The sequence below is a fragment of the Muntiacus reevesi genome, chromosome 2 (genome assembly GCF_963930625.1).
Source record: "Muntiacus reevesi chromosome 2, mMunRee1.1, whole genome shotgun sequence".
In the NCBI taxonomy this organism is placed as follows: domain Eukaryota; kingdom Metazoa; phylum Chordata; class Mammalia; order Artiodactyla; family Cervidae; genus Muntiacus; species Muntiacus reevesi.
The window spans coordinates 50,036,611-50,060,931 of NC_089250.1; the positions used below are offsets into that span (position 1 = coordinate 50,036,611).

The window sequence follows — 24,321 nt, forward strand, 5'->3', positions numbered from 1 at the left end:
GAACAGACTTGATGACATCATTCTTGCCTTCTTGGTGCAGAATTTAGGAACGGAGGGCTAGTTTAGGAAGGTAGACCCCAGAAGTGCTTAAGAAGCCAGATGAGGGAAACAGGGAGGCTGAATCCAAAATCTTGGCAAGACTCGGGAAGAGGGTATGAGGCCACCTCCCCAGGAGTCTTCCAGCCCCAATCCGGTGACTTGCCTCTGCTGTATTCCACCATTAAGGTCTGCCATAGTCTTATTAAGGGCTCAACAGGATAAAATGCTACTTACTCAACTTGCTCAGTGCTTTATTGAACCAAGACCCTTCCAGATGACTCAGCAGAGCCTTCAAGAAGCCCTGCCCATTTCCCAAGATTCAGAATCCAGAGGTGGCTGGCCTTAGTTTAGCTGCTTCCGTGACATTTCCTTTTGAATATCTCCAAATCTTAAAGTGTAAAGATATTGTCCACAGACAGGCACATGTATACTCCTGCTGCAGGCAGTCACGCTCACTGAAATGCTTTCAGTTCAGTGGTTTGTGGACAAGGCATTGTGGGTCTATGGCCATCCATGCATCCACCATCCATCCACACTTCCATTCGTCCATCTGTCCGTCCGTGACGAGACAGTAGCAAGTTCTGACATGGGTTCAGGCCCCAGGGTTCACAGCAGTGAGGGCTAGGTTTCCAGTGGGCTCAGGATGCAGGCCTTAACCCTCACCCAGGGGCCTCCATGGATAATAACATCCCTTTCCGAGCCACAGAAGCCAGGCCCAAGTGGGTTATGAATGTTTGTATCTTTAACAACTGGACAGGGAAAACCTAAACCTTAGCCTGTAACTATCCTGAGATGGGAAAAAGAGAGATCAAACATACAACTAACACTGAAACAGGAAGGAGGAAGAGCTCATGCCTGTGCTAGAGATGTTCACATGGAGAGACGGGAAGGAGAAAGGGGAGTGTAGCACATACTTAGGAGTGTGTTAGCACCTGGGACACAGTGCTAACTCCGAGGGTAGCAGTGGCTCCTCCTAGGAGGCTGGAGCTTTCTCTCAGCCACATACATACATACAAACAAAGCTCTTAGAAAAAAAGAGGCTTTTCCGAATACAGGAAAACAAAGGGTTAACCTAAACGAGGAAGGAAAAAACACCAAAAAGGCTCCTGTTAGACACAAATACTTCCTTTGAGCTAGACTTAATCCAATTTCACTTAGTCAGCAGGCTGGGCTCTCCCGGGGTGAGGGTGGGGGTGTCACTAGGATATGGAATATGACTGGAGTGAGACAGAGGATCAGGGCTGGTGCAGACAGACAGGACGCCCTCACTGTCTTTTCCCTGGACAGCAGACCCTCAGCCCCAGAGACCACAGGGCAGCCGATGGCCAGGCCACACAAAGCAAGGAAGGCTGGTGGGACAGTTGCTGGCCCTTCACTGGTCCTGCAGGCGGCTGCAGAGCTCTCGCCGGCTCCGCTCGCCAGCCCAGCTGCGTGTCTTGAGGCGGAAGGTCTTCAGTTCATCCTTGAAGTCCTCATGGTTCATGGGCCGGTAGTCTTGAGGCTCACAGAAGCTCTAGGGCAGGATGGGATGGGGCAATAAACATAGGGAACTGGGCAATTTCAGGGAGGACCCTGTCCTCCCTTATCTGAGGGCTACTGCTTGGTCAACCCCTTTCCCTGTAGCCCAACCCTCCCACGGAGGCTATGGCCACCCCCATCCATGGTACCGGGTGCTGTGGGAAGAAGTCCTTGTAGCCGCCTTTGAGGATATACATCTCAGGATAGTAGAGGCTGGGGTAGTCATTGGAGGCTCTGTCTCGTTCCCTGATGAAACGGCACCTGGGACCAGTAGGGATGCGGGGGTGAGAGCTGGGTGTGCAGTGGGATGTATCAGGGGACCTGCTCCCTGCACCCACTCCTCTGGGAACCACAGAAGGCTTGAGGGCAGGAATGTCAGCCACAAGAACACTTTTAGTTCAGTCTGGCTAACTGGGTACACAAGAGGTTGGGGAGACAGAAAAAAGCAAATCAAAGGGGCTCTGTGTCCAGAAGACAGTTACACAATCTCTGTCCGAGACATTTCTTCTGGGCCAAGAAAGTGGAGGCAGAAGGGAGACAAGTGAACCAAGTTCAAGAGGTAAGAGTCAGAAGGTCTGGACAAGGCTTGGTGAGGAGATGGAGAGGAAAGAACAATCGAACCCAGGAAGGGTCAGCATCACTGAGGACTGGGACAGGGCCTTTGGATTTTAAGGACACCATTGGAGAGGTAGAATTAGGTTTGGTGGGGATGGCAGCAATGGACAGAGGGAAGATGGGAGGCCTGACGGAAAGTTTGAGAGGAGATAGGAGGACGGTGCAATGCACGGGGAAGCAGGGATAAGGTCTGCTCCAAGCTCCAAGGTGAGATGAGAGGCCCAGGTCCAGGATGGACCGGGGCTGGGCTCACGCCTCTTGGCCACTGGATGGTTCCAGCACCCAAAAGCCTAAACAGGGAAGGTGAGGAGCAGCACTCGCTGGCTGGGCGGAGCCAGGACTCACATGCGGGGGCCCCGCTCAGATGAAAATTCACAGTGGAAAATGAGGATGACTCTCTTATCCAGGTTGCAGGGTGTGATGGGGCTCTGCAGCAGGAAGGTCTCGGCATCCCGTTCCAGAGGCAGGTTCACAGCCGTCTGCCAGAGAAGCCAGAGGTCAGGCCGCAGGCGTGCGTGGCTGACCCTGCCCTGTGCAGTCCCCATCTTTCAGATGAGTGACTCCACCTCTTGAAGGGCAGATCCTAACCCAGGAGAGGGCGCATCCTCTGGGCAGAGGAAGGACAGAACTGGATGAGTCTTCAGGGCCTCTCCCGTCACCCTGTCTCACCTTGATGTGCCCGCCTTCATACTCATAGGGGTATCTGCAGTCGACAATCACAAACTTCTCCACGATGTGGCTGAACTTGCCTGTCAGCAGAGCCACCACCTGCAGGAGGCCACGGAGGTGGGTCCCAGCGGTTCAGGCTGGCAGGCAGGGGCTGACCCAGCGCTTGTAGCCTGACTCCAGGGGAGGTTAACAAGCAAACAGAAGTCCCAAAGTCACCGAAAAATAGCTCATCCCTGCATACCGTTTCTGGTGAGATGTACTTGAGGTCTTGGTGCTTTCCATCCACAGTCTGTAGGAGGAAGGCCTGAAGGGAAGGGGAGAGAGGCAGTGACATTGGCAAGAGCAGGAACCTGAGAAAAATGAATTTTTCCTCAAGTCTGAAAGCCAAACTTACTTGACTTTCCCTTTTATTAAATATTTATTTATTTGTTTTATTTGGCTGCATCTGGTCTTAGTTGCATGGGATCTTTGATCTTCACTGCTGCATGTGGGATTTTTTGCAGCACGTGAACTCTTAGTTGCACCATGTGGGATCTAGTTTCCTGACCAGGGATCCAACCTGGGTCCCCTGCATTGGCAACGTGGCATCTTAGGCACTGGACCACCAGGGAAGTATCTGCTTTGATTTTCAAATTAAGCTCTGGTTCCCAGAGCAACCAAGAAGTGCCTCTAGGGTCTGATCCCCAGACAACAACCTTCCAAGAGGAAATAAAGGTGGGGAGCAGAGGATATGAGCCCTTCATGCCTCCTGCCCCCATGCTTTGCCAAGCAGGCCCCAGGAGGCTCCAAGCAAGATGGAAATCTTCTTCAAGGTGGAAATACCATTGATGGCCTGGACAGATTTGAGATAGGAGATCAAAGAGAGCCAGAGAGAGGAGTCTGGGTGAGAATACAGGATAAGATGCAAAGGACAAAATGAGGGGCTTCTGGGAGAGTGGGAGTCACTGAAGTAGTTGCTGGGTTCAGGGGCCACATGGTAAGGGACCAAGCCTCCTGAGGGTCCCACTGCTGGTACCTTGGAGTAATCCCCGATCAGTTCTCGGTGGTCACTGTCCAGGATATTCTCAATCTCATCATGACACAGAGACTTTGAGCGGAGAATGCGGGCTTTCTGTGAGGCAAGTGGCAGCCAGGGTCAGGGGTGAGGCTGTCCCCTCAGTGCCCCATCTGGTTAATATCTCCCTTCCTTGCACCCTGCCCCCCTCTACAAACCCAGCTGAGAAGGGCTTACAGGGTGGACTTGGAGGGTGGCAGCCCAGCCCGGGAGGGTACTCACGGGTTCCTCAGCCTCCCGCAGCTCCTCCTCTGGAGGGGTCACGCTCCTTCTCCGCTTGTTCTGTACAGGCAGATCCCGGTCCTGCGGGCGCTCCAGCCTCTTGAGGATGGGCCGGATCACACTGCAGGGCATGGACGGAGAGCGGAAGAGCCGCTGGCACTTGCTGTACATGATGAGGTCCTGGCAGAGGCAGCAGGTCCGGGGTCAGCGTTCCTAGCCCCTGCTTTCCATCCCAGTCTCACTCAGAGGGTAGGGCCCCACCACTCCCAAGTTTTGAGGGGCCTCTCCAGGGGCTCACCTGTTCCTCCTCCTTTTCTGAGGTCTTGACCAGTGGGGCACTAATGAGGCTCTCCATGCCTGGGGGAACTACATCATTCTCCTGAGGCCAGATCAGCAAGGGTATGGTCACACTCGCAGACACAGGTCCAACCCCTAAAGCCCCGAGTCCTCCAGGGCAGTTTTCCCAGTTCTCCCAGCAAAACTCCAGGCCAACCGCCCTTGGTGACCCTGCTCACACCTCCACACAGGGCAGTCCCCAGGACCAGGAAACTGCGGGGCCCCACTCGCCGGAGGGACTTGCGTAGATAGAAGAAGCATGGCGATGCAGGAAGATCAGTCTTCCCTTTGCCCTGCCCATCCACCCTCCACTGCAGCACCAGCCACTTCCTCTTCTCTGATTGGCCAGAGGTCAGGCTGTGACTCAGTTACCTCCAGTTCTTCTTCTGACATTGAAATGAGGTCATAGTCTTACTGTAGGAGCTCAGAGCTTACCTCTTTCAGGAGATCTCAAGAGGGGAGAGGTAGGGGCCCTGACAAGGCAAGGCTGTTTACCTTTAAGTCAGTCTCCAGGACATCCACGAATCCATCGTCTTCCTCAACAGCCCCTGTGGAGGGGGTCAGAGAAAAGTGGCATCGGGCCAGGGGGATCAGCTCCTCTACTTCCATCTTCCGCTCAGGGGCGAGACACTGCATGCGTGACGAACAGACAGAGGAGACTCAACATGGGGCCCTGAGACAAGTCTCCACCCTGACCTTCTGAGAAATAAGGTTCCCACTGCCTCAGGGCTCAGGATCACCCCCAAGTTCCCCGGGCTGCCTTCACAGGCACCTGCCCTGCGTGCATGCCTGCCCTGCATGGGTCAGCTCTCCTGGTATACCATCAGGTCGGGAGCTGAGCTTGGCCTCTGGGCAAAGGCTTCTCTGCGGCTGGCCCACTCCCCAAGAGCACGGGAGTGGCTGGGATGTGTGGGTTTCCCCGGCATCTTGAAGACAAATCCATCCTGTGGGCAATACAGGTGGGGTGCATGATCAAATGCCAGAAAACACTCCAGTAAGCCCCCCTCTCTCCCTGAAGTGCTTCGACTCTGGCCTTCTGGAAACGCACATTCTCTTTGTCCTCCCCAGAGCCGTGGGCAGCTTGGTCACACGCCTCACTCTTCCTCCAGGTGCCAGATGCTTGGGAGTTGGTGATGTTCCGCAGCACAAGACTGTGGCCCAGAAGCCTCCCCTAGAGAGCCAGGAAGGCAGTAGGTACAGAAGGCTGCATTCCTCGAGTGCCAGCCCAGGCCCTACCTTCTCCCATCCCGGCTCCAACTCCCCCAGCTCCCATAGCCAGACAAGGGACATGCAACTGCTTCAAGTCCGCCCTCTGAGAACCAATCCAGGTCCTTCCTGCACCCTACAATCCTGGCCAGCAGGCCCAAGTCTCTCACTGGGCCTCAGAGGACACTCACCGGCAAGGACTGGAAACGTCGGATGGCAAACTGCTCACTGCAGAAGGAAACAGGGACACCTCAGGGCTGGAGAGTCAGGCTATGGTGGAGAGTATGCAGGGTGCCCCTCCACCACAGAGCCCTGTACATCCTGGGGCCTCTACCACCCACACGGGGCAGGGGAGCCTGGGCAGTGAAGGCCAAAGCACTTACTTTCGAATAACTCGGCTGGCTGCCTGGATGGCCTGTTCAAACCTAGGACAGAGAAGGGTCCCATTCAACCTAGGTTTCCTCACAGCCCACTGCCTATCCCCAGCCTTTGGTCCTCAGTCCACAAGGCCCAGGGAAGCCTTGTGGCCAGGGGAAAGAGGAGGTAGGAAGAATGCAGCACCTATCAGGGCCCAGGTATAGGGGAAGAGGGAGATAAGAGGCAGCCTGGGATTTTAAAAGCTGCCCTAAATGGAAGAGGCCCGAAGAATGGCAGTGACAGAGACAGCTGGGGTAGGTCTCTGGGTAGCTGAGGAGTTACCAAGGCAACGGTCTCACCAGCCTGCCCACAGGCCTTCCACCTGTATGCAAATCACCTCAGCAGGGCCATATGGCTGCCAGGAAAGGCATTCATCCATCCCATGACAGGCCTTGTCCTGAAAATGGGGGTGTCTCCAGGGCCTGGATACCAGCAAGGCAGGGCTTCCCTCCCCTTGTGTGGGATAGTCCTGGCTCCTCCAGGACAGGGGCCTGGTTCAGTGTGCCCCTGGATCAGCCCTGGTCTGCCATGTCAGACCCCCTAGTGACAAATGTTCAAGGTCATAACCTCTCCTCCCTCCTGTGGAATTTTAGGACCCAGCCTCTGTCCCACCCCCCTCCCCCCTCCTGCCTTAGAAGAAGCCAGCAGGCAAAGAATTCCAACAGATGTTCCTTCTGAGCCTAGGTATGCTACCAGGGACCACCTGCCAGGCAGGGCTTTTCTGTGTCTATGTGTACACACACACACATACACGCACACACTTCTTTCTGTGTAACTGTTAAGGCAGGTGCAGTGTTGGTGGTGGGAAACTGAGGGCTAAAGTGTCAAGAGGATGGGCACCCCCCTGCCCCGCCCAGGTGGGGCAGGGTGGCTGTATGCAGCCAACCTGGCACCAGGATGACCAATTTAATTGGCTTGGTTTTCAGTCTGCACCTGGGCCCTAGGGGTGAAGCAGGGACAGCTCTGTGTTATCATCAAAACCCCACCTGCGGTCCCCACACCACCACCCAATGCTCTCTCCATTTCCTGTTTATGAACAAACCTGCAGCCCAGCCCAGTCTGATCAAAGGCAACGGGAGGAAAGAGAGCCACCGCCCTAAACCCAAATCCACAGTCCCTCAGCCCAGGCTGGGGATGCCTGCTGTTCCCAGGAAGGCCTGGCAGCTGCTCTCCCTGTTGGATGGAACAGCTGTGCTCTGGAAGGTACTACTCATGCCCCACAACCAAGAAGCAGAGAACTGTGTTGAGCAGAGCCCCCCAACTTCTCCACTCTCCTTCACAAAGGGCCTGGTCCAAGGGTTGGCCAGCAGGTGAAATGTCACTGAAACCAGTGGTTACTGATAGGAGGGCCAAGAGCCAAACCAGCTTGCAGCAACTGTTTTGTTTGGCCTAGAGTAAATTAAAAACTTTGAATTAGTTGGACCATATTTTAAAATTGTGATAATTCACAGGAAAAAAAAAAAAAATGTGTATAGGCAGAAAGGGCACATACAGTCCTGTATTCCCGCAAGAGGCTCCCTGTGGCTACTGTTCCTTCCACCCTGGTCCTGAACCCATTCTAAGCTGCTCCCATGATAGTAGACCCTTTCCTGAGACAAGCAGAAATCCAGTACATGGGAAGGTCAATTAATGCCCCTATATGAGGGTTCAAAGAGGTCTGTCTGCTCTCCAAGCTCCCCTAGTGAGTTTAGGGTGGAACTAAGATTTTCAAGGCAGGTTCCCCTCCTTGACCATGTGGTCCCTCTTCTCTACTCACGTCTGGTCTGCCATGTTGGGGTCCATAGAGCTGGGAGAGTCCATGCACAGACCTGAGAGACAGAGTGCCTTGGTTTGAAAGTGGTGGCATTTCCTGCACTTTTCCCTACCATGTCCCAACCCTATTCAGAGAAGGGGGAAAAACCTGTTTTTATCTTAGGTCTTGATACATTACAAACTGAAAGAAAATCCACCCATAGACCCCAAGGGCTGACACATTGCCAAGTTACACAGGGCTCCATCCCCTATTTACTATGGAATCACCTATTACTATGGAAACTATAAAGCCTAAAGTTTAGGCTTTAACCCAAAATTCGGCTAAGCATTTTTCTTGAACTGATTTAAAATAATTTGTTCTAGAAGAGATTACAGCTTTTAATGAAAGTTAAAGCTGAAGGCAAGTGAATGTTATAAAATGACAGACTTTCAGCCTAATTGCCTCCCAGGTGGGGCTGTGGTTTAGGACTTCTGCACCTAGTTTTAAATAGCAAGATCTCATCTCCCTCGGAGGACCCCACCCAGCACCAGCCTTGCTCAGCCAGTCTATGCTGGGTGTGGTATGCCCCACCAGAAGTGAGCAGGGGGAGGCTGCTGGGGTCCCATCAGGTTGTGGTGAGGATGTTAGTCTGATCAGGAGGGAAGTGGGGAGGCTCAGGCAGCCCCCCAAACTCCCCTGGCACCCCTGGGCCTCACCTGCATCAGAAGATTCAGAGGACTCAGACGACAGGGAGGATTCAGACGCCCGACGGGACAGGGATAGGCATGTGAGCAGGCTGCCTATCTGACTCTTTGGGGTCTCGCTGGGAAGGGAGCAGGGACCCAGGGAAGGAGAAAGGTAAATGTGGGGCTCAAGGGCTGGCTGGCCCATGTTCCCACCAACACCGCCAGCCCCCCCAACCTCTGAAGGGCCCTTCCAGTCACTGCACTGTCCCAGGGAGGTAATGGCATCAAGGATCTACCCTCTTCTCAGGCCTTCTACAGAGGCCCTAAGTGTCTTCTCTTTGTTGATTGATTAAAGGTTCTCCTGGGTGCAGGGAAGGTGAACCCAGGGCAAGAGCAAGGAGGTGGGTTGGGACCACCCTGGGGAATGGTGAGGCAGCAGACAGCCCTAGAGGGCCATCCCCTAAACTCTTCAGGTCCCTGCCCACCCACAAGCCTTTCTGGAGGACTGGCCAAGCCTTTGGTCTTTATTGCTTCAAGGACAACCCAGCCTGGAGCTGCAGACTTGCTCAGGGAACAGGACCAGTGTTTAACCCCTTTACCCCAGGAAACAACTGAGGATGGAGGGAACAGGACCACCCTCAAATTCCCCCTCCACGCTCAGGATCCCCTGCCTGGGGCAAAATGGTGGAGATTTGAGCCAAGATTAGGGAGGCAGCATGGTGGAGGTGGGGAAGAGGGTCTCCAGAGGCTTGTGGCAGCCAAGAACAAGTCACTTGGAGGGTGTGAGCAGCACAGCTCGGTCCTGAGCCCTGAAGCAGGCTGTGTCTGGGATGCCTCTCCGTTTGGCACCCATGCCGGGTTCCCGACAGGCCTGGGACCAAACCCTAGTGCGGGCCTCCCACCCTACACCGAGCATCCCTGGGGCCCCCTACCTGCCGAGCCCAGCGAGGTGGTGCATAGTCTGGGTGAGGGTGGTGACCGGCGAGGAAGCGGCTGAACGCTCCGGAGACCCCAGGAGGCCATGAGCCCCCAGCCGGAGGCCCGGGAGGTGGCCAGGACGCTGGGCGCCACCGCGCATGCCGGCCGGACTGAGAGCCGAGCCTGCCACGGGCTCCGGCTGGGGCAGCTCCATCGAGGTGGGGTGGGCGGGCCTGGCGTAGGGCGACCGACAGACGCCGGGCACAGCTGGCCTGGACGAGGTAGGGAGCCGGCCCGGGGTGGAGGGGAAGGGAGGGAGGAAGAGCAACGGGGCAGGAGCGAGAGAGGAGAGGGAAGTGGGGAGGGTGGGGAAGGGAGGAGGGACACGGGGACAGGCCACCAGCCCAGGAAGCCTCTAGCAGAGGCTGCCACCTCCACCTCCTTATATATTCGAAAAATAACAGCGGCCGCGCCGCCGGACGCCGCCAATGGGGGCGCAGTAAAGAAGAGAGGCGGGACAGAGGGCGGGGCCAGTGTGGTGGAAGGCGCGGAGGCTGGACCAGTCCGGCCTCGCCCGGTTCCAGGCTTAGGGTCGGGTGGAGAAATCGAGGAATTAACCCTCGCACTCCCTCCGAGCCAAGGTTTAAGGAGCTGGGCTTCTCAAATTCCGATTCTCAGTATGTGGTTTGGAGCTACCCACCCCCTACCCCCAGCGAATAAGGCCTCAGGAGATACAACAACTTCCTAGAGTAGCCTCAGAGGGACCCAACCCTTTAACATCACTTACAAGTACCGGCTGGCATCCTGAGAGCCTCCATTCCAAGAATCTGCGGAATACAGTTGTGCAATGCGGTCTGTGTTCGCCGTTCCACTTTACCGACAGAGACGATGAGGCGTAGAGAAGTTCATTAACTCGTTCAAGGTCACATGATTGTGCAGATGGTGAAGTGGAGATATACCCTAGGTACATCTACTCTCCCAGCTTCCCTGACCCCGCGACTGGCAGCTCCTGGGGCGGCCCCCAGAGTAATTCCCACGGGGAGCCCCCGGTGCTGGAGGTGGACCCGCGGTGGGGGCCGACACATAACTAGACAGTGTTTCCGGGGGTCCCCGGTTAGATGTGATCCCAAGCCGCCCAGTTTCTTCCTGCAGCTCCAGAGGAGGCTCTAATGATTGGTCTAGTCGTGAGTTTCGGCAGTGAGGACAAAGGAGGGTGTCAGCAGTCTCAGAACCCAGTTATGGAATGCCTATTGATGATTTGGCTAACTTGGTGCTAATGTTTAATTGGTGTTTCTTTGATCAGGGAGGCTGAATCTGTCACTAGTTTTAACTGAGCATCTTCTGATTATCTGATCACCTGCCAGTGAGCTTGCTGTCCTTGACTGTGGTGGGAAGGCTGCACTCAGGGGAGTAAGCTGTTTTTGCACCCCATCTTCCCAGGGAAGAGGTGGCCTCCAGCTTATCAGGTCACAGCTCAAGAATGCTGGCACTTCAGCCTTGAGCCCCTTCCCATACAGCTCCAATCCTTCAGGCCAAGGAGCAGTAGCGGGGGGTGGGAGGGGGTGGCAGAAAGGAGGGCCTGGCATTGGGGACTGGGGCAGGCCAGGAGAAACATGGAAGAGGGAATGAGAAGACCCTAGTCCCATCTGAGAGGGATGAGGAGGGTGGGGATGTGACAAAAGTAGATCATGAACCCCAGACAAATCTTCAGGACTCTTCCCCAGTCACTATAGTGAATGTGTTGCGTATTCTTCCCGAGTTTAGTCTAAACAGTCCTAACCAATAGAAACAATATGGGAGACACATAGGTAATTTAAAATTTTCTAGTAGGCACATTTTAAAAAGTAACAAGAAACAGATGAAACTTTAATATTTTATTTAACCTAATATATTGTTTTTAATTTCAGCTTGAGAACTTTTTAATATTTTTAGTTATTTATTTGGTTATGCAAGCTCTCGATTGGAGCACTTGGGATCTTGGATCTTTTCTGTGGCATGCAGGATCTTCAACCATGGCATGTAGGATCCAGGTCCCCAACTGGGGACCAATACTATCACCCCTACACCTTGGGAGTGTGGAGTCCCAGCCACAGGGACCACCAGTCAGTCAGTTCAGTCGCTCAGCCATGTCCAACTCTTTGTGACCCCATGGACTGCAGCACGCCAGGCTTCCCTGTCCATCACCATCTCCCAGAGCTTGCTCAAACTCATGTCCATTGAATCAGTGATGCCTTCCAACCATCTCATCCTCTGTCATCCCCTTCTCTGCCTGCCTTCCATCTTTCCCAGCTTCAGAGTCTTTTTCAATGAGTCAGTTCTTCTCATGAGGTGGCCAAAGTATTGGAGCTTCCACTTCAGCATCAGTTTTTCCAATGAATATTCAGGGTTGATTTCCTTTAGGATTGACTAGTTTGATCTCCTTGCAGTCCAAGGGACTCTCAAGAGTGTTCTCCAACACCACAGTTCAAAGTCATCAATTCTTCGCACTCAGCTTTCCTTATGGTCCAACTCTCACATCCATACATGACTACTGGAAAAACCATAGCTTTGACTAGATGAACCTTTGTCCACAAAGTAATGTCTCTGCTTTTTAATAGGCTCTCAAGGTTTCTCATTGCTTTTCTTTCAAGGAGCAAGCATCTTTTAATTTCGTGGCTGCAGTCACCATCTGCAGTGATTTTGGAGCCCAAGAAAATAAAGTCTGTCACTGTTTCCATTGTTACTTCACTTATTTGCCATGAAGTGATGGGACTGGATGCCATGATCTTTTTTTTTTGAATGTTGAGTGTTAAGTCAGCTTTTTCACTCTCTTTCATTTTCATCAAGAGGCTCTTTATTTGCTCTTCACTTTCTGCCATAAGGGTGGTGTCATCTGCATATCTGAGGTTATTGATATTTTTCCTAGCAATCTGGATTCCAGCTTGTGCTTCATCCAGCCTGGCATTTCACATGACGTACTCTGCATATGTTATATAAGCAGGGTGACAATATACAGCCTTGACATACTCCTTTCCAGTTTGGAACCAGTCCATTGTTCCATGTTCAGTTCTAACTGTTGCTACTTGACCTGCATACAGATTTCTTAGGAGGCAGGTCAGGTGGTTGGTATTCCCATCTCTTTAAGAATTTTCCACAGTTTATTGTGATCCACAGTCAAAGGCTTTGGCATAGTCAATAAAGCAGATGTCTTTCTGGAACTCTCTTGCTTTTTCTATGATCCAACAAAAGCTGGCAATTTGATCTTTGGTTCCTCTGTCTTTTCTAAATCCAGCTTGAACATCTGGAAGTTTTCAGTTCATGTACTATTGAAGCCTCACTTAGATAATTTTGAGCATTACTTTGCTAGCGACCACCAGGGAAGTCCCTAATGTAATGGATTTTTAAAGTTATCATTTCAACATGTTATCAATATAAAAATTGTTAATGAAATGTTTTACATACTTTTTTTTCTGATACTAAGCCTTCAAAGTCCAATGTGCATCTTACACACACAGCACATCTCAATTTGGAACTGCCATATTTCAAGTGCTCAGTAACCTCATGGGCTATTCTAGTGGACAGTGTGTATCTATATATTCAATTGTATGACCATATTTTTATAAATCTACAAATAGTATATAAAACAGTGTTTTATACCTTGCTTTCTTTTATTTGTAGATATATTTACTCAATTTCCTAATGCTGTACATTTATTAGCTTTTAAATGATGCAACAGATAAGCACAGAATGAATCCCTAAAGAGAAACTGCTGGACAGAACAGACTTTATTGAAATCTTCTTTTCCTTTTCCTAAATCTCATTTTCTGAAGCTGACCGAGTTTTTGAAGAACAGGTAGCAGACCATTTGCTTCTCCCCTGTCTCCCAGTACCTCAAATAGGCCCGAGCCCAAGTTTGGTCTCTCTAACCCCAGTATCCTACCTCTAAAAATTTCTCTTAAGATGATACAAGTACATACAGATGTATGTTTATAATATTGAATAACAATGAAAAATGAAGAGCAAGCTGAGTGTCCTTCAATAGGGGCCTAGAGTAATGAGGGTGGTTCTCCTACACTGTGCAATACCTGAAGCATCTAAAGAGAACAGATATGGGGAGGGGAGGGATATTTGGCACCTGGCAGGCTGTATAATCCTTGTTGTTCAGTCACTCAGTCATGTCTGACTTGGCGACCCCATGGACTGCAGCGTGATAGGCTTCCCTGTCCTTCACCATCTCCCGGAACTCACTGGAATTCATGTCCATGGAGTCGGTGATGCCATCCAACCATCTCATCCTCTGTTGCCCCCCTTCTCCTCCTGCCTTCAACCTTTCCCAGCATCAGGTTCTTTTTCAATATGTCAGCTCTTTGCATCAGGAAGCCAAAGTATTGGAGCTTCAGCTTCAGCATCAGTCCTTTCAATGAAAATTCAGGATTGATTTCCTTTAGGATTGACTGGTTTGATCTCCTTGCAGTCCAAGGGACTCTCAAGAGTTGTCTCCAACACCACTGTTCCAAAGCATCAATTCCTCGGCACTCAGCTTTTTTATAGTCCAACTCTCACATCCATACATGACTATTGGAAAAACCATAGCCTTGACTAGATGGGACTTTGTCTGCAAAATAATGTCTCTGCTTTTTAATATGCTGTCTAGGTTTGTCATAGCTTTTCTTCCAAGGAGCAAGCGTCTTTTAATTTCAAGGCTGCAGTCACCATTCACAATGATTTTGAAGCTGAAGAAAATAAAGTCTGTCACTGTTTCCATTGTTACCCCATCCATTTGCCATGGAGTAGGTGTGACTGGATGCCATGATCTTTGTTTTTAGTTTTTTTGAATGTTGAGTGTCAAGCCAGCCTTTTCACTCTCCTCTTTCACCTTCATCAAGAGGCTCTTCAGTTCTTCTTTGCTTTCTGCCATAAGGGTGGTGTCATCTGCATATCTGAGGTTATTGCTATTTCTCCTGGCAATCTTGATTCCAGCCTGCTTCATCCAGACCAGCATTTCACATGAGGTACTCTCCATATAAGTTAAATAAGCAGGGTGACAATATACAGCAGTGATGTACTCCTTTCTCAATTTGGAACCAGTCTGTTGTTCCATGTCCAGTCCTGTTGTTTCTTGACCTGCATACAGGTTTCTTAGGAGGAAGGTAAGGTGGTCTGGTATTCCCATTTCTTTAAGAATTTTCCACTGATGATGGCATGATTACCCACTGGGCTTTTGGAAAATGGTCTCTTAAAGAAAGGGTTCCTAGACTAAAAGAATTTTGAATCTCATTGATGCACATATTGACATGAGAAAATATTTATACTATGGGCTGAAATATTATGCCAAGTGTGGTCCCATTAAAAACAATATGCACAGCTAAGTATCCTATAAGGGTATTCTCGGAGTGGTGGAATGAATGGTAATTAAATGGTTTATCCTAAAATTTTTCTGTATTTTAAAATATCTTCCAAAGAACAGGTGTAATTTTTAGATTAATTAAAAGAACATGGTGGTACAGTGGATTAGAATCTTCTGGCCAACACAGGGAACACGGGTTCTGATTCCCTGTCCCAGAAGATTCCACATGCCATGGAGCAACTAAGCCCACACAACACAACTACTGAGCCCCTGTACCCTAGAGCCCATACTCGGCAACTACTGAAACTCATGCTCTGCAACAAAAGAAGCCACCACAATTGGAAGCCCAAGCACTGCAATGAAGAGTAGACACCACGTGCTGCAACTAGAGAAATCCCACAGGCAGCAACCAAAAATAAACAAATCTTTAAAAATCAAGAAGTACATAAAAAAGAAGTACTAGAATGTCTCTAGTGGTCCAGTGGTTAAGAATCTGCCTTCCAATGCAGGGGACCAGGGTTCAATCTCCGCTCAGGGAAAGAATATTCCACATGCAGGAACACAACTACTGAGCTCACAGGCCTCAACTCAGAAGTGCACATGCCTCAGTGAAGACCCAGTGCAGCCAAAAAAGAATGGAAAAGAACATGATCTCCATCTGGCCATTCCTCAAATGATTAAACATAAAGTTACCACGAGAAAAGGAGAAAAGCAAAGCAGAAAAGGAAAGATATACCCATTTGAATGCAGAGTTCCAAAGAATAGCAAGGAGAGATAAGAAAGCCTTCCTCAGCGATCAGTGCAAAGAAATAGAGGAAAACAACAGAATGGGAAAGACTAGAGATCTCTTCAAAAAAATTAGAGATACCAAGGCAACATTTTATGCAAAGATGGGCTCAATAAAGGACAGAAATGGTAGGGACCTAACAGAAGCAGAAGATATTAAGAAGAGGTGGCAAGAATACACAGAGGAACTGTACAAAAAACATCTTCATGACCCAGATAATCACAATGGTGTGATCACTCATCTAGAGCCAGACATCCGGGAATTCGAAGTCATGTGGGCCTTATGAAGCATCACTACGAACAAAGCTAGTGGAAGTGATGGAATTCCAGTTGAGCTATTTCAAATCCTTAAAAAAAAAAAAAAATGATGCTGTTAAAGTTCTGTACTCAATACGCCAGCAAATTTGGAAAACTCAGCAGTGGCCACAGGACTGGAAAAGGTCAGTTTTCATTCCAATACCAAAGAAAGGCAATGCCAAAGAATGCCCTAACTACCGCACTATTGCACTCATCTCTCACGCTAAGTAAAGTAATGCTTAGAATTCTCCAAGTCAGACTTCAGCAATATGTGAACCGTGAACTTCCAGATGTTCAAGCTTGTTTTAGAAAAAGGAGAGGAACCAGAGATCAAATTGCCAACATCCTATGGACCATCAAAAAAGCAAGAGAGTTCCAGAAAAACATCTACTTCTGCTTTATTGACTATGCCAAAGCCTTTGACTGTGTGGATCACAATGAACTGTGGAAAATTCTTAAAGAGATGGGAATACCAGACCACCTGACCTGTCTCTTTAGAAATCTGTATGCAGGTCAGGAAGCAACAGTTAGAACTGGACATGGAACAACAGACTGGTTCCAAATAGGAAAAGGAGTACGTCAAGGCTGTATATTGTCACCCTGTTTATTTAACTTATATGCAGAGTACATCATCAGAAACACTGGGCTGGAAGAAGCACAAGCTGGAATCAAGATTGCGGGGAGAAATATCAATAACCTCAGATATGCAGATGACATCACCCTTATGGCAGAAAGTGAAGAAGAACTAAAGAGCCTCTTGATGAAAGTGAAAGAGGAGAGTGAATGAAAAAGTTGGCTTAAAGCTCAACATTCAGAAAACTAAGATCATGGCATCTGGTCGCATCACTTCACGGCAAATAGATGGGGAAACACTGGAAACAGTGGCTGACTTTATTTTTCTGGGCTCCAAAATCACTGCAGATGGAGACTGCAGCCATGAACTTAAAAGACTACTTACTCCTTGGAAGGAAAGTTATGACCAACCTAGACAGCATATTGAAAAGCAGAGACGTTACTTTGGCAACAAAAGTCCGTCTAGTCAAGGCTATGGTTTTTCCAGTAGTCATGCATGGATATGAGAGTTGGACTATAAAGAAAACTGAGTGCCAAAGAACTGATGCTTTTGAACTGTGGTGTTGGAGAAGACTCCTGAGAGTCCCTTGGGCTGCAAGGAGATCCAACCAGTTCATCCTAAAGGAGATCAGTCCTGAGTGTTCATTGGTAAGACTGATGTTGAAGCTGAAACTCTAATACTTTGCCCACCTGATGGGAAGAGCTGACTCATTTGAAAAGACCCTGATGCTGGGAAAGATTGAAGGCAGGAGGAGAAGGGGATGACAGAGTATGAGATGATTGGATGGCATCACTGACTCAGTGGACATGGGTTTGGGTGAACTCCGGGAGTTGGTGATGGACAGGGAGGCCTGGCGTCCTGCGGTTCATGGAGTCACAAAGAATCAGACACAACTGAGCGACTGAACTGAACCACCATGAGATCCAGCAATACCACTCATAGACATATACCCAAGAGAAATGAAAACATATGTCCTTGCAAATAAGTGTTTATAGCAGTTATTAATGGTTGCCAAAAGCTAGAAACAACACAAATGCCCATCAAGCTGACATTTTGATAAGCAAAATGTCATGAATCTCTATAACAGAACATTATTCAGCTATAAAAAAATAATGAAGTCCTAATAGATGCTACATAATGGATGAATCTTGAAACATGAAACTAAGTGAAAGAAGCCAGTCATAAAAGACACATATGATTCTATTCATATGAATTGTTCAGAACAGGGAAATCTATAGATGGAAAATAAATGAGTGGTTGTTTAGGGCTGGGCAAAGGACAGGGGGTGGATAGGGAGATGATAGCTTAAGAGTATGAGCTTCCTTTATAAAGTAACAAAAATGTGCCATTTTTCCTATTTTCCACCTTAGGGAAGTCCACAGTCTACCTTCCTTTCTTTTGGCCCAGGCTGTTCAAAGTTGCCCATCAGGCCTATACCCATTCCTCTTAGCTCATCACTATTCTTTGTGCCTCTCAGCAAACTTTTCATTTTCATTTTCAAGAGCCTGTAGTATTTGCTATTGAATAAAACTTAGAAAATCCAACAAAGTAGAAAATTTTAAAAAAAGCTCAACCACAGTGATTTCACCCAAATATCCATTGATTATAAGCCAGGATGGGTGAGGGATAGGAGGACATAAGTTCACATGGAAGAACCCTCCAAAACGTCGACTTGGTTTCCTGAGGATTTGTGGGAAGGAGTGCTGGTGGCGCTCGTGGTAAAGAAACCACCTGCCAACGCAGGAGACATAAGAGATGCAGGTTCGGTCCCTGGGTCGGGAAGATCCCTGCTATCCACTCCAGTATTCTTGCCTGGAGAATCCTACAGACAGAGGAACCTGGCGAGCCATAGTCCATGGGCTTGCAAAGAGTCAGACATGACTGAAACAACTGAGCTCGCACATCCTCAGCCAGCTGTACCTTCTGCATAGGGACCACAAACCCATTATGGCCCAAGCACTGATCTGACTCTTATGAGAAAAAGTCTCCCAAGTTGTCTTCTGGACCTTGTGATTAGAAGGATATTTTTTATGTCTTGAGATGGGAGGAGGGGGACAGGGAGAGAAACCCTCTCTAAGCAAAACATAAAATCCAGAAGCAATAAAGGAAAAAACTGACAGACCTACCTATTTAAAAAGATTTTTTAAAATTCTCATATCTGAGATTCCTTGTTTGTTGCTCAGTGGCTCAGTTGTGAGATTTCTTAGGCTAAGTTAAAGGACAGCGGCAGATTGGGAGAAAGTATTTTCAATATACTAAAAGATTTTATGTTCAGAGCCTATGAAGAGCTCCCAAAAGTCAACAAAATGACAAATACAAGAGAAACAAAGGCAAAAGATATGACTAGAAAATTCTCAGGCCTCAGATGGTCAATACACATATGAAAAGAGAAATGCACACTAAAAGAATGGTGAGTTACACCTTTCTTAACTTCCAGAACAGGATACGAGACTGAATTTCCTCCTACTGGTTTAGCTGTTCCTCCCAAATTTCTTGTTAGCTTTTCTTGAGCCCTTAACCTTGGAGAACCCAGGGCACTGTCTGGTCCTCCTTTCTGTTTTGTTCACATCCATTTCCTTGAAGCTCCAAATCCTCAGCCTGTCCCTCTGGGTCACAGCCTTCCTCTCTGCCTACTCCTCATGCTACTTAAAGATTTTTAAAAAAAACACTACAATTCATTGCTTTAAGAACTTGTCATTTTTATGCATTTGGTGGAGGAAGAGGCTTCAGAGATTTGTATGTATGTATATATGTATGTATGCTTATGTACATACATGACATTATTTCTGTAGGTACAAACACATACATTTATTGCTAAATGCATGGAACAGCACAGAAAGTGACCCCCTGAGATGTTATCAGTGTTTATATATAGATTGTAGGATTATCATCAAACAGATTTAAAACTATAGTGTTGCTTATAAAAATAACCTAAATGTGTAACAATAGGCTTCACTGATTAGTATTCAACCATAGTTGGGACAATATACAACCATTAAAAAGTTTGCAGTACTTTATCAGTAAGGCAAAATTCTCATCACCTGATGCCAGGTAAAGAAGCATTTAGAAAATTCAGCAGTGGCCACATGACTGGAAAAGACTACTTTTCATTCCAATCCCAAGAAAGGCAATGCCAAAGAATGTTCAAACTATCCCACAATTTCACTCATTTCACATGATAGCAAGGTAATGTTCAAAATCCTTTAAGCTAGGCTTCAACAGTACGTGAACCGACAACTTCCAGATGTACAAGTTGGATTTAGAAAAGGCAGAGGAACCAGAGATCAAATTGCTACCATCTGTTGGATCATAAAAAAAGCAAGAGAATTACAGAAAAACATCTACTTCTGCTTCATTGACTATGCTAAAGCCTTTGACTGTGTGATCACAACAAATTGTGAAAATTCTTAAAGAAGATGGGAATACCAGACCATCTTACCTGCTTCCTGAGAAATCTGTATGCAGGTCAAGTAGCAACAGTTAGAACTGGACATGGAACAATGGACTGGTTCAAAATTGGGAAAGGAGTACGTCAGGGCTGTATATTGTCACCATGCTTATATAACTTATATGCAGAGTACATCATGCGAAATGCCAGGCTGGATGAAGCACAAGCTGGAATCAAGATTTCTGGGAGAAATATCAATAACCTCAGATATGCAGAGGACACTACCCTTATGGCAGAAAGCGAAGAGGAACTAAACAGGCTCTTGATGAAGGTATAAAAGGAGAGTAAAAAAGCTGGCTTAACACTCAACATTCCAAAAACAAAAATTATGGCATCCGGTTCCATCACTTCATGGCAAATGGATGGGGTAACAATGGGACAGTGACAGACTTTATTTTCTTGGGCTCCAAAATCACTGCAGATGGTGACTGCAGCTGTGAAATTAAGACACTTGCTCCTTGGAAGGAAAGCTATGAAAAATATAGACAGTGTATTAAAAAGCAGAGACAAAGACTCTTTAAGGGTCTTAAAAAGCAGAGACTTTGCTGACAAAGGTCTGTATAGTCAAAGCTATGGTTTTTTCCAGTAGTCATGCACAGATGTGACAGTTGGACTGTAAAGAAGGGTGAGTGCAAAAGAACTGATGCTTTGGTATGGTGGTGTTGGAGAAGACTTTTGAGAGTCCCTTGGACTGCAAGGAGATCAAACCAGTCAATCCTAAAGAAAATCAGTCCTGAATATTCATTGGAAGTTAAATGAATGATGCCAAATCTGAAGCTCCAAATCTTTGGCTACCTGATGCAAACAGCTGACTCACTGGAAAAGACCCTGATGCTGGGAAAGACTGAAGGCAGGAGCAGGGGAAGACAGAGGAGGAGGTTGGCTGGCATCACCGACTCGATGGACATAAGTTTGAGCAAACTTGGGGAGACAGTGAAGGACAGTGAAGCCTACTGTTCTGCAGTCCACGCGGTCGCAAAGGGCTGAGCGACTCAATGACTGAACAACAAAAAAGCAACAGGAGATGCCAATATATGCCTATACCGTCTGATTCGTTTTATGCGATAAATTTTTAAAAAGAAAACTACATGCGCCTAGAGATAAGACTGGAAGAAAATGTATCCAATCGTGAGCCGTGCACCTCTCCAGGTGTTGGGATGAAAGCTGCTTTTTTAGTTTCCATTATTTTTCAGTTTCCGGGGGGAAAAATAGCGGGATATTTCTATCTTAATAAAATAAAAAAGACAAAACACGGTTGTTATTCTTTGAAAGTAGCAAATCTCTGCCCACCCGGCGCAAAGGCCGGGCACACAGCCGCAGCCCTCACTGCTGCCAGAGGGTCACCAGACGCCACAGCGCTGGCCTTTCCGGCAGGCCGAAGCGCCCCCGCGCGGTCTGTCCCGGGCGGCGGGGAGAAGGGTGGGCGCGGAGGGCTGGAGGCGGTGCCGGGCGTCCCCGCGCTTCCCGCGAGATCCCGCTCCCCGCTCCGCCCTGCTCGCCGCGCTCCCGGCTCCCCGCTCCCCGCTCCCCGCTCCCCGCGCCGCGACACTTCCTGTCTTCAGCTCCCGCGCCGCCCGCCCGCGCCCGCGCCTGGCGCCTGCCGCCCACCGCCCGGCGCCGCGCCCGCCGGCGCCCCCGAAGGTGCCCCCGGCCCGGCCGGGTCGCCGCCCCGCCCGCCGCCCCGCGAGCCGCTTTGTCTCGGGCGGGGCGCGCGGGAGAGGCCGCCAGGTGCCCCCCGCCGCGGGCCCGGCCCCCCGCCCCGGGGTGGCGGCGGTGGCGCCGGGCCCCGGGGCGGGGGGCGCGCCGGGATGGGCCCCAAGCGGCGGCAGCTGACGTTCCGGGAGAAGTCGCGGATCATCCAGGAGGTGGAGGAGAACCCGGACCTGCGCAAGGGCGAGATCGCGCGGCGCTTCAACATCCCACCGTCCACGTTGAGCACCATCCTGAAGAACAAGCGCGCCATCCTGGCGTCGGAGCGCAAGTACGGTGTAGCCTCCACCTGTCGCAAGACCAACAAACTGTCCCCTTACGACAAGCTCGAGGGGCTGCTCATCGCCTGGTTCCAGCAGATCCGCGCCGCTGGCCTGCCGGTCAAGGGCATCATCCTCAAGGAGAAGGCGCTGCGTATAGCCGAGGAGCTGGGCATGGACGACTTCACTGCCTCCAATGGCTGGCTGGACCGCTTCCGCCGGCGCCACGGTGTAGTGTCCTGCAGCGGCGTGGCCCGCGCCAGGTCGCGCAGCTCTGCCCCCCGGCCCCCAGCGGCGCCCGCCAGCCCTCCCGCAGTGCCCTCGGAGGGCAGCGGTGGGGGTACCACGGGCTGGCGCGCTCGGGAGGAGCAGCCACCGTCGGTGGCCGAGGGCTACGCTTCCCAGGACGTGTTCAGCGCCACTGAGACCAGTCTGTGGTACGACTTCCTGCCCGACCAAGCGGCGGGGCTGTGTGGCAGTGATGGACGGGCACGCAGGGCCACCCAGCGCCTGAGTGTCCTGCTGTGTGCCAACGCCGATGGTAGTGAGAAGCTGCCCCCGCTTGTGGCTGGCAAGTCGGCTAAACCCCGTGCAGGCCAAGCTGGCCTGCCCTGTGACTATACCGCCAACTCTAAGGGTGGTGTTACCACCCAGGCTCTGGCCAAGTACCTGAAGGCCCTGGACACCCGCATGGCTGCAGAATCTCGCCGAGTCCTGCTGCTGGCTGGCCGCCTGGCTGCCCAGTCCCTGGATACCTCGGGCCTGCGGCATGTGCAGCTGGCCTTCTTCCCACCAGGCACGGTGCAGCCGCTGGAGCGTGGCGTGGTCCAACAGGTGAAGGGCCACTACCGCCAGGCCATGCTGCTGAAGGCCATGGCAGCGCTAGAGGGCCAGGATCGCTCAGGCCTGCAGCTAGGCCTCATGGAGGCCCTGCACTTCGTGGCTGCGGCTTGGCAGGCTGTGGAACCTTCCGACATAGCTGCCTGCTTTCGTGAGGCTGGCTTTGGGGGTGGCCCTAATGCTACCATCACTACTGCCCTCAAGAGTGAGGGAGAGGAAGAGGAGGAAGAGGAGGAGGAGGAGGAAGAAGAGGAAGAGGAGGGTGAAGGGGAGGAGGAGGAGGAGGAGGATGGTGAGGAGGAGGAGGAAGGGGGGGAAGGAGAGGAGCTCGGGGAGGAAGAGGAGGTAGAAGAGGAGGGTGATGTTGATGATAGTGATGAAGAGGAAGAGGAGGAGGAGGAAGAGAGCTCCTCTGAGGGCTTGGAGGCTGAGGACTGGGCCCAGGGTGTAGTGGAGGCTGGTGGCAGCTTCGGAGGTTACGGTGCCCAGGAGGAGGCCCAGTGCCCTACCCTCCATTTCTTGGAAGGTGAGGAGGACTCTGAGTCAGACAGTGAGGAAGAAGAGGAAGATGATGATGAGGAGGATGAAGATGATGAAGATGATGAGGAGGATGGTGATGAGGTGCCTGTACCCAGCTTCGGGGAAGCCATGGCTTACTTTGCTATGGTCAAGAGGTACCTCACCTCCTTCCCCATCGATGACCGTGTGCAAAGCCACATCCTCCACTTGGAACATGACCTGGTTCATGTGACCAGAAAGAACCATGCCAGGCAGGCAGGAGTTAGGGGTCTTGGACATCAAAGCTGAGCCAGTGAGCTCAGCCATGCCCCCAACCTGGATGTGGCAGCACCAGGGCAGAGGACTCTCTGGGCGACTGCTGTGGATGGAGGCAGAGTGGGGAATCCCACATCCTTTAGTGATATTCTCCTGGCCCTGTGACAGGCCCAGTCACCTCTCTAGGGCCTGGGGCTGGCATCAACCTCACTGCCTGCTTTTTGCCTCTTTTTCAGAATCCTCTTTCCTCCCCAGTTGCCCCTGGGCATGGGGGACTCGGTGGGGAGGATGGGGAGCTGTCCGGTGCTACCACACCGTGCCATCACTGGACTAGGCCACAGTAGCAGCCAGGGGTGGACCCTGGAAGCTCCTGGCCAGAGAGTGCCTCTCCCCTCTGCCATCCACACCAGGTCTTTGGTGGGGGGGACCCCAAAGCCATTCTGGGAAGGGCTCCAGAGAAAAGTCCAGCCTAGGACCCCACAAGGCTGGCAGCCCCACATCCCTGTCCCCAGGCCACCTTGAGAAGCACAGTCTAACCACGGGCTCCCAGGCCTGCCTCAGCCTGCTTCCCCACTTCCCAACCCCTTCCTCTGGCCCAGTCCATGTTACTTTGGCCCTTGGTTTTCTTTCAGATTGGAGGTTCTCAAGAGGCCCTCCAGAGGAGTGATAGTGGGCACTTCCCTTGTGGGCAGCTGCAGGCCCCATGCCTCTCCTCCCTCTCTGGCAGGGCCCTATCCTGGGCAGGGGGCCTGGGGCTGGGCCCAGAGTCCAGCCATCCAGCTGCTCCTTTCCTAGTCTGAATTCAATAAATCTGTCTGCCCCCCTTTTGTGGGAGTGGACATTTTAACAGCCAAGGGTGCATCCTTCATGGTCTGGGCTTGCGTCTGTCTTGGG

At 50.6% G+C, this 24,321-nt stretch overlaps 2 protein-coding genes across 5 annotated transcripts; one reads left to right on the forward strand and one right to left on the reverse strand.

Annotated features, from left to right (window-relative positions):
* Positions 1-273: 273 nt before the first annotated feature.
* On the reverse strand, positions 274-10,216 carry CDC25B (cell division cycle 25B). Of its 4 annotated transcripts, XM_065921491.1 has the most exons (16): positions 9,427-9,830; positions 8,525-8,631; positions 7,833-7,884; positions 6,043-6,084; positions 5,851-5,887; positions 5,502-5,624; positions 5,275-5,397; positions 4,949-5,083; positions 4,416-4,496; positions 4,118-4,297; positions 3,857-3,952; positions 3,083-3,145; positions 2,842-2,940; positions 2,518-2,651; positions 1,707-1,818; positions 274-1,552 (listed from the first exon to the last, which is right to left on the reverse strand). In XM_065921491.1, exons 1-16 carry the CDS (start codon positions 9,624-9,626, stop codon positions 1,412-1,414), a joined length of 1,725 nt encoding a protein of 574 aa, XP_065777563.1. In that variant the 5' UTR covers positions 9,627-9,830; the 3' UTR covers positions 274-1,411. The 4 variants fall into 4 exon arrangements, with proteins under 4 accessions (XP_065777563.1, XP_065777566.1, XP_065777565.1 ...); XM_065921494.1 differs by lacking the exons at positions 8,525-8,631; positions 9,427-9,830 and adding an exon at positions 10,200-10,216; XM_065921493.1 differs by lacking the exon at positions 8,525-8,631 and having other exon boundaries at positions 9,427-9,828.
* An 11,152-nt stretch (positions 10,217-21,368) lies between these two features.
* Positions 21,369-24,276, forward strand: CENPB (centromere protein B). Its single transcript, XM_065921495.1, has one exon. The coding sequence runs from the start codon at positions 21,652-21,654 to the stop codon at positions 23,458-23,460; it is 1,809 nt and encodes a 602-aa protein (XP_065777567.1). The 5' UTR covers positions 21,369-21,651; the 3' UTR covers positions 23,461-24,276.
* Positions 24,277-24,321: the final 45 nt, after the last annotated feature.